Source organism: Diaporthe citri (assembly GCF_014595645.1).
Source record: "Diaporthe citri strain NFHF-8-4 chromosome Unknown scaffold_1, whole genome shotgun sequence".
Taxonomy (NCBI): Eukaryota; Fungi; Ascomycota; class Sordariomycetes; order Diaporthales; family Diaporthaceae; genus Diaporthe; species Diaporthe citri.
The window spans coordinates 4,097,085-4,111,700 of record NW_025064846.1 but is presented as its reverse complement, the minus strand read 5'-3'; the positions used below and the strand labels follow the sequence as shown (position 1 = coordinate 4,111,700).

The 14,616-nt window shown below is 53.8% G+C and overlaps 5 protein-coding genes across 5 annotated transcripts; 2 read left to right on the top strand and 3 right to left on the bottom strand.

Moving 5' to 3' along the window:
* Positions 1–3,018: 3,018 nt before the first annotated feature.
* INS49_001128 (uncharacterized protein) lies at positions 3,019–4,945 on the bottom strand (the record flags this gene model as incomplete). The annotated part of the gene is made up of 7 exons (XM_043161961.1): positions 3,019–3,263; positions 3,387–3,678; positions 3,739–3,964; positions 4,044–4,360; positions 4,419–4,516; positions 4,574–4,663; positions 4,729–4,945. The coding sequence occupies 7 exons, from the start codon at positions 4,943–4,945 to the stop codon at positions 3,019–3,021; spliced, it is 1,485 nt and encodes a 494-aa protein (XP_043030467.1).
* Positions 4,946–7,254: 2,309 nt separating this feature from the next.
* INS49_001127 (uncharacterized protein) lies at positions 7,255–9,036 on the bottom strand (the record flags this gene model as incomplete). The annotated part of the gene is made up of 2 exons (XM_043161960.1): positions 7,255–8,443; positions 8,504–9,036. The coding sequence occupies 2 exons, from the start codon at positions 9,034–9,036 to the stop codon at positions 7,255–7,257; spliced, it is 1,722 nt and encodes a 573-aa protein (XP_043030466.1).
* Positions 9,037–9,545: 509 nt separating this feature from the next.
* Positions 9,546–11,325, top strand: INS49_001126 (uncharacterized protein; the record flags this gene model as incomplete). The annotated part of the gene is made up of 4 exons (XM_043161959.1): positions 9,546–9,679; positions 9,958–9,999; positions 10,079–10,411; positions 10,524–11,325. 4 exons carry the CDS (start codon positions 9,546–9,548, stop codon positions 11,323–11,325), a joined length of 1,311 nt encoding a protein of 436 aa, XP_043030465.1.
* Positions 11,326–11,865: 540 nt separating this feature from the next.
* INS49_001125 (uncharacterized protein) lies at positions 11,866–12,823 on the top strand (the record flags this gene model as incomplete). The annotated part of the gene is made up of 2 exons (XM_043161958.1): positions 11,866–11,893; positions 11,958–12,823. 2 exons carry the CDS (start codon positions 11,866–11,868, stop codon positions 12,821–12,823), a joined length of 894 nt encoding a protein of 297 aa, XP_043030464.1.
* Positions 12,824–12,984: 161 nt separating this feature from the next.
* Positions 12,985–13,965, bottom strand: INS49_001124 (uncharacterized protein; the record flags this gene model as incomplete). The annotated part of the gene is made up of 1 exon (XM_043161957.1): positions 12,985–13,965. The coding sequence occupies one exon, from the start codon at positions 13,963–13,965 to the stop codon at positions 12,985–12,987; it is 981 nt and encodes a 326-aa protein (XP_043030463.1).
* Between the last annotated feature and the right edge of the window lie 651 nt (positions 13,966–14,616).

Here is a 14,616-nt window from a genome sequence, read left to right as displayed (position 1 = left end):
TGGCAGCAGATGGAGCCTGTTTTTCTTGGACCGTCCCCGTCTCAGGGGCAGCCCTCGCCATCCATCGCCTCGCTTCGGCACTGGGCCTGCAAGCGCGGCGCACCACCACCTGCCAGCCAGACGGTTGCCAGGATGCCCACGATGGCCCCAAGGATTTCCGACTTGCCGGGACCGGTCTTGACTGCGGGACGGCCGGCCTGCTGTTCTACTGTTAGCGTACCAAGCACGACGTGCTGCTCGTCCAACAAAAGATCCCGGTCCGCCGGAGAGGCACGCGCGTGTCCCTCCCCAGCGCCCATCTCCTGTTGGCACCAACGCCGAGCACCCGGGCAACCAGCAAAAGAAGGTTTCCATGGCTTCCATCAACCGCTCCTGCACCCCTCCAGCGCGGGCTGTTCCGTGCGGTGGACGGTGTAGGGCACAACCGTTGGGCGATCTGGACGATCCCGGCCGCCCATCCCTCAGGGGGCGACCCCATTGCCGATGGAAGCTTCCGAGAAGCCTCCAGCCCGCCAGCCTCCAGACCCCTTCAGCCGCGCTACCGCGCCAACTTTGACAGCTCGTCGGTACCCAGCCTCCAACACACGGGACGGCACGAGCTCGGGCGTGGCGTAGCATGGCGGGGGCGTGGCGTTGGAACGCTGCCATGTTGGTTCGCTTGCTGGACCACATCTGCGTGTGCTGTACATACACTGTACACACACACAGACGCGCTTCTCTCGGCACCCCAAACGGGCTTGATCGCCAGAGGCGCCCATGTCCGCGAAAACGGCGGTGCAATCTGCAAGAAGAAAAAAATATGGCCCTCGCTTGCCAAGGCACTCCATGGTTTGCAACCCGCGCTCGTCCCGCAATCCCGGGGATTTCCCGTCGCAATTCGAATCAATCTCAGATCTTGCGACTTGAGGTAGAACGATCTGCCGAAATTCCTCAGGTCTCGGACTGGTAGATCACAACCAAATGTCTTTTTGGTAATATACATACATGTGTTCAGGCCAGCTTCCCTCTCGACACGCGGTCTTCAAGTGGAGGTGCAATGACTCTCGCTGTGTAATCCGGCCATCCCTGCTTCGTCGACCTTACCACGCCATGCACGAACTGCCCACTGCCTACCTAACAGAAAGAACAGGGGCCACCACTGCAGTGGGGCATGGCGTCGCTCCAGAATGGACGACACGCCGGTACAGGTGGCCAAGGGTAGTCGACTCTGCCGCAGCAAAACGACGGGTCATATTATCTCTCCTTCGCCTTGATAGGGGAGCGGCGCTCCCACACGACCATGAACCTGCAACGGAACAGGTCGTGGACTCCTGAACCCTCGGAGATGCTGCACACACGGCAGCGAAGCCAGCATTTGAAACGCTCTCATCGCCCAATGACTCGCCCCTTACAACACGCCGGAAATCAACGACTGATCTGATTTGTTTCCGAATATGAGCAAGGGGCGGAAACGAGGTCTCAATCTTGTTTCGAATTCTGTTAAAGCACTTGACAATTCCGGCTTTAGGAGCCCGACTAAACTGACCCGTTGTATACTGCGGCCCCAGAATCCGACGGCTGCTTGTCTACCTACCTATGTAGATTAGATCAAATGCCGCCCCACAACAAAGGCCGTAAAATGATATTACGCCCAACCGTGAAGTTTGGGGGGGGGGGAGGGGGGACTAAGCGCACCACGTCATTCGAATCGTAACCCAACTTCGTCAGCCTTTGCAGTTCGGTTAGATAGTCTATTCATCCTCCAACCGTCAAGTGGACCCAACTGATGTAATTCCCATTCTACGGTGATTGCACCAACTCGAAACCACTGAGCAACGCCATGGGCCCGAGTGATTTTCATCGAGCAAGATGACAGGCGTTTCTCTGCCGCCTGATCAGAGCTTCGCTAACGCTGAACCTGAAGGAACCACCCTTAGGGGAAGTACCTTGAAAAGTGGACTTGACCCTCGGGAAGGTCAATGTATGACGTGTATGTTCCCGGAGCAGGGAAATTCCTCTCGATTTTGGCCTTCAACATCTCCCTTTGCTTGTCTTGGGTGTTATGCAACCAGAGCAGATCTGGTCCTCGCGACCAAGTGTCCTTATATTTGGGATCGATGTGGAAGGTGTCCGATGATTTGGTAGGTTGAATGGAAGCTTGGAGCCGGTTCATCATCACTGGTTTGCCTGCGCCTGTCTCGCCGAAGAAGACACGGCTCAGGAAGACCCTGATGGACTGCATTATGGATGGGAAATGTTGCTGATATTTCTTGTTGTCTTTTGAAATAAGAATCGTTGCAATGTTGTGATATCGTGTTGCAATAAGATGATTTCTGCTGAAGTTGAAAGAGTTTGGATTTGAATTGTGACGAACAGATGGTTGTGTCTGAATCGGCATGTTTCCTTCAAAAGGTGCATTTTATATGAAGCTGTGAATATCTTTCAATTGTATAGTCTAGAAATCTCTCAGACTGAACCACCGCTAGTGGGCGACTAAGAGCCGGGCAAATAGTCACGCAACAGAGACTGGCCATCGCATCCTCTAGCGTCGACCTTTGGAACTCTTTTCAACAGAGACAACCTACAATATTTAAGCATGTGACTCAAAACTAAGAAACCGGCCATTTAATTCTCAGCCACCATAAAGAGAAAACACAGCCCTGGTTTCTAGTTAGTAGCCTGGTGGCATTGCTTGAGCCACATCCAAGGTAGGACGAGCAGTAGGAATTGGAACGAGCACTTACCCATTTGGATTTTTGCCATTAAACCTGCCAAAATTATGAAGAATATTTGGTTCAATGCCTTTGAACCCTGTCATGGCCATCAAGTACGGATTGCTAGCACCTATTGCCAAATGAGACTAAACCTATTGTACAGCTGCCGAGCCAAAGTTTTCTGGGCCCTCTTGACCATAAAGACCTCTTTTGATCTGTCCTTGGTGCTGCTATCTATTTGGCTAAGAGCAACGGGTTGTTGAGGTTGTGATCGCAGCCGTGTGTTCTTTTGAAAATGCCCCCCCCCCCCGTTGCCAACGGTACATCAGTACACATAGAAGGTGGTTGTCTCGTTGTTTGACTGACGAAGCTTATTGTTCCTTCGCACCAGCATGAATTTGGCCAACCAAGCTAATAGGAAAGTCGCCAAACTGAAGCCTGCGCTAGCCCCCATCGCAATAGCATACCGAGGTTCGTCGCTCTTAGGCCACAGGTAGGGAGTCCAAATAAAGCTTGCATTCATGATTGTCGTGACGATCGCGATGGACGCGCTCTTCTTCTCTTTTGTTTCTGCAAAGGAAGTTAGCATATGCTCATTCCGCGACAGGCCTGTGTTTTGCAGTGCTAGCAAAAAAAGACGACTAAGAGAGGAGAGGAGGAAAGGGCACTCAAGTATGATCAAATGACACTTACGTCCACAGACACTGCCGCACCAGCCAAGGATGAGACTGTTGACTCCATAGGTTCCGATCGTGAATATAACCATGGCTACATAACGACCTGCCATGTTGAGTGTAGCAGCCGCGGCAACAAAACCAATGATTGCCACAGTCTTTGAAACGGTGATATGCCATGTTCGCTCGTTATAGCGGCCAGATGACCAAGAGAGCAGGACTGTGACCGCGCCGGCGATCAGGTAAGGCGGGCAGGTGAGAACAAGAGTAACAGTTTCGCCGAGGCCCAGGGTCTCGACGACGGTTGGGAACTATGTGTAAAAGAGATTAGTTAGCAGAACCAGGCCTTGTTCGGGAAGAAGGTGACTTACGAAGTTCTTGAATCCGTTGGCCGCTAGATGCATATGCGCCATTGCTGCAAACACCCAAACCAGAGGATCACGAGCAGCCTGCTTGAGACCAGCCAGAGTACCCGTCTCGCCCTTGTTCTGAACCGTGTCCAGTTCCATACGGTTATAAGCCAGTTGACGCTCCTCGGGGGTCAGCCACTTCGTCGTGAGTGGGAAATCCGGCAGAACGAAATAGCCGACAAGAGCACTGTTTGCAGAGTAATATTAGTAAGTCAAGTTTAAGGACCCTTGAATGGATTCGAGGTTCAGGAAAGATGTAAACTAACATGACAAAAGTTACTGCTCCCTGCAGGATAAACAGCCACTGCCAGCCTGCGAGGCCCATGGCGTTGTCCATACCATGAAAGACACCGGCGGCAATAAGGCCCGCGAAGGCTGTCGCAAGGACGTTGCCTGTGTATAGAATCGCGATGCGGGTGGCGATCTCTTTCCTGTTGTAGAACACGGAAAGGATATATACTGCGCCTGGGTAATAAGGAGCCTCGGTGACACCCAGGAAGAAGCGGGTGAGAAGAAGGCCGACGAAATCCTTGGAAAGAGCAGTGAGGGCGCTAACGGTTGCCCACAACATCATCATGATTCCCTTCATTCAAGAGGACAGTCAGCTACTGTGACCCAAATCTCAACGAGTACCGACTCACCATGTAACGACTTGGTCGGGTTCGATTTATGAACATGTTGGACGGGATCTGACCCAAAATGTAGCCCACAAACAGGATGCTTACGCAAGTCTGGTATTCTGCAAGCGATGTTCAGATTATACTCGGAATACGGCTGTGATGATACGAGGACTTACGGGTACTCGAAAGGTTAAGGTCTTCCTCGAGGTCGTTCAAGCGAGCCAGAGCGATGGCGTTCCGGTCAAGATAATTGAGCCAGTACATTGCTGAGCGAGTATGAGTAACCCGGTCCTTTGTTCAGCTGAAGCGGTTGGACTGTTAGAATACTCACACCATAGCATGGGCATAATCCATTTGTCCAGCTTCTTCACCAAGGCGATCTCCTTCGGGTCGGTCTTCTCGTAGGCTCCGGAATAGTCGACCTTGCCTACCCGAGGGATCGGCTTTTCCGGCCCAGCTTCACTGACGGTCCGGAAGAGGGCATCGTCCTGATGGACGACGTCAGGCTTCTCGCTGGCTGAATCATTCTTGGTCTCGGGGGTGGACATGTCTGCTGGGACAAATGTAAGACGAGGTACCTAGGCAGGGGAAGAAGATCCGGGTGAGGTGGGAGGCTTGCGATCCCAACGCCTGGCGGCAACAGGATTATCACCCAGCTTTATATTAATCATTATACGGCCCCCCAACTTTGGAACGCATCCACCAACGACCTTGTCCAGGCGGTCAGACAGCTTGGAAATCTTTGTGTCATTCATGAGTGTCTTCCGCCATCTGGGTGCTCTACACCCCGAGCGTGCAACCCCTCAAGCCAAGCGCCAGGGGGACCAGTCACCACGATCCAGGCAGAGTCTATTCGACGAGAGTGGTCCGACAAGTTGGCTCATCTGGGGTGCCACGACTCTAGGCGCAAGGGCTGATGTTTGGAATCCGGGGGAGCTAGAGCTCTGGGGGTTGATCTGTCCGATTTCCCCCCCTTAGCTTCCGGTCGCCTCCTTCAAAAGTCTGGGGAAGAGTACTATAATACTCTTGGCTCCTGCACACCATCCATCACTAAGATAGCCAAACTGGCTGGGAACCTTGCCCTTGTTAAGATTGAGCGTTTGCGTCAGGAACGCCAAGTTGACCGGGAAACTTTGTTTACACGAGACTCTCGCCTGCAGAGCATCGCAAAATTTTGAAATTCTCAAGCCGCCGACGTAATTCTCAGGACAAACGCACCCCGGAGAGCTTTGTCGCCAGAGACACATTATTGTAAGCTTCATCAAGTCCAAAGTGGCTTCGTTGGGGGAACCGTGTTCAAGCGTCACGAGTCGAAGGATTTATGTTCCAAGAGCCAAGGCCCCCTTGGCGACTTGTCCCTCGCGATAGTGGCCTTGGAACCAACATGCTCCATTCGACCGCACCCTCATCCACCTCGCCCAGGAACGCCACCCACCCCGTGATACGCTGATCTGATCATACCAAGAGCCGGCAGATATCACAAGCTTGTCGTGGCCTTGCCAAACTTTCATGACCAAAGTTAACGGCCCGATGTCTTGGGGCGCAACGAGGGCGAGAAAAACTCCCGGAGCGACCTGGTTCGAGGCTCAGCCAGACCACCACAAGTTCGTAGGAAAAAGCCTCATTCCATGGCCTCACTAATTTGGTGCGATGCTTAGCTTTTCAAGCATGATAAGACCGGGAGAGTGAACTTTCTCAAGCCGCTAACTGTGTTGCACAATTGCTTGTCCCCCACATTGCACCTGTTCAAGAAAAGAATCTCGGTGAGCATTGTTTTGTCGTCATGGTGCCGTACGTGACCGCATTTGGTACCTGCAAGACGGCTTACTGCATACACCAAGACCTGCACAGTAATCGAAGTACGTCAATAAGGTTCTGGTCTGCGTTGCCAATGGGAGGGGAAGAGGGTCTGGCGTGCAGAAAGCAAATGTAGAAGGATACACAACGCCATTTATAGGGGTGCAAGGTCGTACAAGACTAGCACTTAGTTAGATCCTGTTTCTACCCAGCTAAATAATCGGGAAGGCACGGAACCAAAATGAGATTTAGGTACATCGCGTCTCAGGTTCGACTTGTCCGGAGTTCTTCGCCACTGTTAGACCTGTTAAAACCACCCTAGGAAAGACTGGCAAGCCACCTCGTGATTGGAAGGGAATGTCCTAAGTCCAGCTCCAAATTGCCCGACGGCTCAGGCAGAGTGATCGAGGGGCTTTGGCCTAAAGAAGGAAGCCGACCTGAATTACACTACGGGAGTTCCGAACTTTGACAGCATCCTGAAAGCGGGGCGGATGTTTAGTCTCCCGAATTTCCTTTCATAGAATTACCACCGTGCTTGATAAACCTTCACAGCAAAGTCTCGTAAAATGCTTAGAAGCGACCGAGTCAAGGGCTCGCATTCATTATCGAAAATTCGCCTACAGAACCAACTCGTCACTTCCGAACACCCAAGGCAATACATCCGTCGCCTTTGACAGAATCATGCTAGTTCAATTCCATTGTCCTCTTCGATCTACTGTTGACATTCCCATAGGAAGCTATGTACCCGCGGAGCTTTGTTCCTACCCTGTTAGATGACGTGCAGAGGCCTCGTAAGGAGCCGGTCGCACGCCAATTTTCCCGGTCCCGAGATCTTGGTCCAACTTGTACGGCTTCTCGAACGAAGATCCAGATATTCTCGACGATGAGACGGTGAGATATCGATACTTTAAGCTGTGGTGGTTTACGAAAGGCATGGATACGACAACATTTGATGTATTTACGACCCGATAGTCCTGACGCATTCTACCTATCACGAACACTATGGACACTTTGTATTTTATCTCCTGCCCGGTTCCACTACTATTCAATAACCACTCATCTAGGCTTGCTCTTTGTTCTTAGGCTTCTTGTAGAAACCGAAAATCTGTGCAATCTCAACCCAAAAGCCAGGAGCATCTTCCTCGTAGCTGGCCTCATACGCGTCGATGGCTGGCGCAACCCAGACGAGATCTGCCTCTTCGGGCTTGATGATCTTGGTGCGGTGCGTCAACTTCCACCCAAAGTAGAGGGCAGGTGCGACGAGAACCATCAAGTAGTAGGTGAAGAAGTTTTTGATGTCCCAGCGGCCGGGGAGAAACACGCTGTAGCCATACACGCACACAATGGTAGTCATGATGACCAGTCCAATCCATCCGCAGTAAGGCTGGAATCTCCCATAGTAGGGAAGACGTGACCGATCGAGCCCTTGCACGCGGCAGGCCCTGTAGAAGAACAGGTACGTCGTACAGATTGTGATGTAGTTGATGACCTGTGCGCCTGTGACGAGGTTGACGAACCAGCTCAGCACCTGGGAGGTACTGCTAGACAGGTTGAGGAATGCAAGGCAGGGGAAGATCATGGTGACGCCCAGTGCGTAGACAGGTGCACCAGACTTGGTGCACTTGCGGAGAAACTTGGGTGCTTGTCCGTCAAGGGCGAGCCCGTAAAGACTCCGGGCGCCGCAGTAGGTGTAAGCGTTTCCAGCCGAGAAAATGCTGGTCACCAGCAGCGCGTTGGTGATGTGAGGCAGAACGCCAATGCCAAGGTTGTTCATCGCGATAACGTACGGCGACGCGGCAGCAGTTCCAGTACCTGAGCCTTCACCGGAGAGAATGGAGACCAGAGTCTTGTCGTTGTACGCGACCACAATTCCCACACACAAGGCACTGCCAATGAAGAATAGTCCGAAGCGGATATACGCCGTCTTGAAGGCGGCCTTGAGGTGTCGTCGGGGCAGCTTGGTTTCACCAGCCACCATGGCGACATATTCGGGTCCCACAATTGTGAAAACGGCGCTCCACAAGGAACCCAAGAAGCCTTGAAAACGGCCCAGGTCACCAGTCGTGATGTGCTCGGCAAATGCGCCAGGGTTTTGCCAGTATCTGAAGCCATATGCATCGTGCTTCGGATTGCCGCCGACCATGGTGACAAAGGTGAAGCAGAAGAGGATAGCAAGCAAGGAGATTTTGCCGGTTGCCAGCCAGAATTCGCACTCCCCATACCACTCAACCGCGAAGACATTTATCAAGCTGTGCGTGGTTAATTAGTAAAACCCTCACAGAGGCTCGCAGCTTGTGGAGCAGACTAACAAATATAGCACGATTCCGACGGAAATCACAGCAGCCACCGGTATGTCATCACGCCAGAAGGACAGGACCAAGGTCAAGGCCGAGAGTTCGAAAGGGATCAGAATGGCTTCGTAGATGTAGAAGTTCCAGCCGGCCAGAAACCCAAAGGACTCGTCAACCCACTTGCCGGCCATCCGGATGAAGGCTCCGGTGACTGGCTGGAAACTGGCCATCTCAGCCATGCAGTTGTTTACGAGACCCATCACACAGGCATAGAAAGTATAGGCGAGGAAGAGGCTGCCAGGGCCTCCGGCAGCGAGACCGGTCGAGATGCTGACAAAGGTTGCCGTTCCGATGGAGCCACCAATGGCAATCAACTGAATCTGTCGGTTCCCCAGGTGTCGCTTGAGCTGGTCCGGATCGGAGTTGACAACATTGCCCACGTGCACACTCCCGTGCGTCTGGGTCAATGCGAGGCTCTTGCCGTTATCTTCGCTTTTCCTGTCGGAATCCATCCCCACACCTACGTCTGAGCTGTACTTGGAGACAGACATGGAGGGCGGTGTAACGAGGGCGGCTAATTCCTGCGCGTGACCATGGAGGTCAGAGAATTGGACTTGAGAATCAAAGGGTGGAAACTGCGGGTACGACACGAGATCGATTGTGTAACAAAAAACTCAAAAATGGATTAAATAGTGGAATCTAGAATGCTACCTGGCTCCGCCAATCTATAACCACCCGGGGGACGGAAATGAGCCCGACATTGTGCATCGGCTAAGCCGCAGTTCTCGTCCCGCGTCCTAATCTATGTACACCCCAGACCCAATCCAATGGAACCTGGGGTAGGCCGGGGTGGGCCGCCTTAACGCAGGCTGCGGTCTGCTACTTGTATCTTGGCTGAGATCGGATGGCCTCCCGTTGGCCACTTATATAATCAGCCTTATCGCCACCGGACGGTATCGTCCGTGATAGGGCGAAGGAGGCGAGGGGGAAACTTGGCGACCTGATAGGTGCAACGTGCATGTCTGGGACTGGACTTGGTATCTGCGGTGCCATTACGATCATGCAAGATAGACGTGGCCAGGGCCGTGAACGGGCTTGTGCATGTGATGCGCTGCCGGAAGTTGTCCAGGTGATGTTTATCATCGCATCTGGCTCCGGGCGCTTGACGATATCGGCATCATTGACCAATGGTGTGTAAGTGCAAGGCGGATCGCTACTACCGTCTCCCATCCGAAACTAAAGCGTAACGCAAACTAGGAGCTATTAAGTTGTGTTTGTCGTCCCCGTGTTGTCCTCGACAGCTGGACGACCATGAGTAACATCTTCTCTGCTGTAGATTCCCCTGCTCTGCTGAGAAGACGATCACTCGCCTCCAAATCGACTTAGACATTGCTATGAAAAAAGTCAACCGCTTCTTTGGATCTTTACGATCTGCTTCTCATATAATCGCGGCTCCCCCGCCGGCCCTCTAGTCGCCCGCCCCTGGCGGCCTTGCCCAATGGCAACCTACTGAGGTCCTTGTTCATAGCGGGGGTCTCATCCAAGAAGGCACTCCTCATACCTTGCCTCAAGATACTATCATTCCTCTCACAGCCAGGAAGGCTACCTCCTCAATGTCGACAAGAATCCCCTAATTCATGGAATACTCAAGAGAACATTCTACAACCAGTTTTGTGCGGGCGAGACGCCATGGGAGACAAGACAATGTGTCCGCCGTCTCAAGGATCTCGGGTTCAGCGGTGTCATTCTCACATATGCTCGCGAGACAGTCTTCGACCACAAATCTGACCGGTCAGGCATACAAGGTGTTTCCGAACCCAAGGGTGTGGCTCAATCCACTGTGTTCTGCAAGCATATCGACGAGTGGCGGAATGGAACACTCGAGACCATGAAGCTGATCGAGAACGGGGACTATCTTGCACTCAAGTAAGTTGGATTGGCCTTTCTGTATCTCTGGACCGTGCCAGACAAATTTCCGCAACATGGTCTGTTGTACATCTCATACCACCAGAAATAATTGGCTAACTTTGCACCTCAGATTGAGCGGAGCAGGCCCCAGTGTCACTGAAGCCTTCGCCACCGGTCAGCCAGCACCACAACAGTTTACCGATGCCCTGAACGAAATCTGCTCCAACAGCAAGGCACGTTCGATCAGAGTCATCGTCGACGCCGAGTCTCAGCATTTCCAGAAGGGCATCTCCGCGGCCACACTTGACGCCATGCGCAAGTTCAACCGTGATGGTTCTGCCGTCGTCTACAACACCTACCAAGCCTACCTGAAGCGCACGCCGGACGTGCTCGCCAGCCACCTCGAGGCCGCCGGCAGGGATGGCTTCACGCTCGGCCTCAAGCTGGTGCGCGGCGCTTATATCCTCTCAGACGACCGTTCCTTGATCCACGACTGCAAGCAGGACACCGATGATGCGTACAACGGCATCGCCAGCGGCGCCATCAAGCAGCACATTGGCGAGTTTGGAGCCGAGGGCGGCAAGCCGTTCCCCTCGGTGAACCTCTTCCTGGCCAGCCACAACAGGGAGAGCGTCCTCGGGGCCCACAAGCTGCACCAGGAGCGGACGAGGCAGGGCCTCCCCACCGTGCCTGTGGGATACGGCCAGCTGCATGGGATGTCGGACGAGGTGAGCTTCTCGCTGCTTGCCGAGAGGACCGGGCCCAGTTCCGGCCCCGAGGTCTACAAGTGCTCTACGTGGGGCAGCATGGGCGAGTGCGTGGCATATCTGCTGCGGAGAGCCGTCGAGAACCGCGACGCGGTGATGCGGACGACTGACGAGTACACGGCACTCAAGTCTGAGGCGTGGAGGAGACTCAGGATTGGATCATGATCTTCTTACTGGGCTGGTAGTTCCCATAGCATTCATCGTCAAATGATTTCACCACGAACAAGCAATACCCACCGACCCAAGACCGCTTCAAGCCGAGCTTGCCTTGTCTGACGTCTCATCCGCGTGTCACTTGATCACTTGACCATGTTCTTATCGGAGCCGACCCACCGGAAGTCGAGTGCCGTGAGCGGGGTGTGGGTCAACAGCATCGGGTGGGCTTCCGATGCGGCACCGGATGGGCCTCACGAGGATCGGCTTTCCCGCCAAGATAAGACACCCGCAGTTTAGAGTATTACCGGATGTGGAAACACGGCGCAGATAGGGGTCTTTGCATGCATCTGAGCCGGGGTTGTCTAACTCATGCATCGGCAAGGTCAAAAGTCGGCAACGTAGACGTCAAGGTGCATACGACGATGTGCAAGAGCGTATTCTATGCTCAACCCGTGATCATTCTCCCCCCTGTCTCTCCTCCGCCTCCTGGTTTCGTATTTCCCTCACTTACGTCACCCAAGCCTGCTATTACTCTCCCGTGACTCCAAGATGTCGTCTCTGTGCATCCTGGGCTGTGGTATGTTGGGCCCCTCCCCAACACATGCTACGGCTGAAATTTTACTAATGTGTGTGGCGCATAGGGAACCTGGGAACAGCTATCCTGACAAGCCTAATTGAGGCATCTGGGAAGGAGGGAGATTCACTCAAGATCAACCGGTTCATTGCCTGTGTCCGGAGTGAGCAGTCTGAGAAGCGACTGCGTGAAAAGTTCACCGGGGTTCCCGAGGGCCGTCTGAGAATCTCGCGGAATGACAATGCGAACGCAGTCAAGGACTCTGACGTGGTTTTGGTGGGAGCAGACCCTGCAGACGTCCGCCAGCTGTTGACACAGTCCGGGCTTGAGAGCATCTCTCTCAAAGGAAAGCTGTTCATAAGCATCGTTGCAGGCTGGACCAGACAGGAGCTCGAGGCTGCACTCCCTGATGGTGCCACCGCCGGGGAATCGAGGGCCCATGTCGTGCGCGCATTGCCCAACATCGCGGCTACTGTAGGCCAGTCCATAACTGCAGTGGAGACGCCCGATCCGAGCCTGCCTCCTGAGTACCTTGAGATCACGGACTCAATATTCAACCATACAGGCAAGGCGGTGCACCTGCCCCCGCGACTCCTGGATGCATTCACCGCGGTCGGCGGATCCACGCCAGCATTCTTCGCCGTGATTGTCGACGCATTGATAGACTCTTCGGTTGCTGTGGGCGTGCCGAGGAAAGAGGCTACAGACATTATCGTGCAGTCAATGCTTGGGACCGCTACCCTCTTGCAGAGCGGAATCCACCCGAGTATCCTCAGGGATCAAGGTACCTCCCCTGAGGGCTGCACGATTGGGGGTTTAATGGTGCTCGAGGAAGCAGGGGTTCGAGGTCACGTTGGCCGGGGTCTCCGTGAAGCCGTCACAATTGCTCGACTTATGGGGAAGGATCCTCACGTGAACGACACGAGACATTAGATCTGCACATACACCAGGACTTTGACAGTAACAAATCCTACAATTCAAGAAACAGGCCCAAAGACTCGAGTGACGAATGGCAATCGCATTTCGCTGAAGAATGGTCCATGTTTTTAAGAGTATTGACTGTTCACATGCTGTCTACATAGAGAGCCATTATCCTACAGTCGACTAAAAGTATTCCCAAAACGTCCAGATCCACGGAGAGGTAAGCTCTCTTCGATCCTCGCGCACTCCTCGGTCCCTTTTCGAACCGCCGCCTTGGTCGCCTCCGCTACTGGGGTATACGGCGTCCTTGGCTGTAATCTCCTCTCCGCGTCCTTGATTCCGGCGTAAGTCGCACTGCGGATGGCAGCCGCGTACTTTGTCGCGCCAATGCCGTCCTTGATCTGCTGCTCCGCCAGCGCGGCCTTCTGGTGGATCCTCAACGCCTCGTCGTACTTCCCTTGGCGGTAGAGTTCGAATATCCTGACGATTGTTTTGGGGAAGACGTTTGCAAACGCCGCGATGCAGCCGACTGAGCCGGAGCTGAGCCCGCCGATGAGGAAGTCGGACTGGCCACCAAAAGTCGCGAAATTGGGCAGAGAAGCCGCGAGGCGCGTGATCTTGGCCACGGATCCGCAGGTAAGCTTGACCCCGACGATGTTGTCGTGCTTCTGGGCAAGCCTGGTGATGATGTCTGACGAGAGGTCGACACCGTTGCAGACCCCGGGGAAGTTGTAAATGATAATAGGTAGCTTGCTGCGTTTGGATATGTCGGCGTAGAATTTCTCGATGACAACTGGCGTTGTGGCCTTGCCAAAATAGGCGGGCGGCAGCACCAGGACGCAGTTGGCGCCAGCCTGTGCGGCATCGTCGATGTGCTCGACCACCTGCTTGGTCGCGTGTGCCCCGACGCCCGCCATAATGGGGAACTCAGGGCCAATCGCCTTGCGGGCGGCGGCGATGAGTGTCTTGCGCTCCTCGCGCGTCAACAAAAAGGCTTCCGCATTTGTGCCGAGGATGACCAGACCAGCCAGTCCCGTCTTGGAGAGATATGAATAGTATTTGGACTGTGCTTCCAGATCTAGCTCGTCTGTGTCTGGGTTGAAAAAGGTGACGGCGGGGCACCAAACGCCTCCCGGGGGGACACTTGCGACCATGGCGCGGTTATTTGCTGCTTCCTCCCTCGATGATGGGCTCACACGACAGATAGGCTCGGCTGGTTTCTACGGAAGACTAGACAACTGCATGGCGCCCAATAATACTATATCCACCTGGACACATCGCAGTCATTTTGACTACTTGCTCATCGGTGTTCGCTACTCAGAATATTAATTACCACCCGTGGTACTGCCATCATCTACCGACATCGTGCTCCAGAACCCCGATATCTCCTCGGCAAAACCGAGTATCTCGATTCTGGCTGGAAACAGCGCACTATGCATCATCGGATGGGCCGTCCCAGTGCCTAACGCTAATGCGTGTCAATATGCATGACCGGAACCCTCTCCGACATGTATGACACGCGGGTGGGTCAGCCGATGGAGGCGACCTGATAGCTGCATAATCCATTCATCTAAACAGAACAGCTCACGGCTCGGGTCTATCGCCGGGGAACCGCCACTCCGTTTTACTGATTTAGTACCACCACACAAGACTACCATTTTCGAGATAGCAGACTGATATAATCTGCCGGCTCGTCTCCGACTGCGGGATGTGACGTAAAACTAGAGTTAAAGCAAACCTCCGGCGGACGTAGCTCGGTCTGAGGGCCGTCTCCTAATACATCAGTCACACTTCTACATTAACGC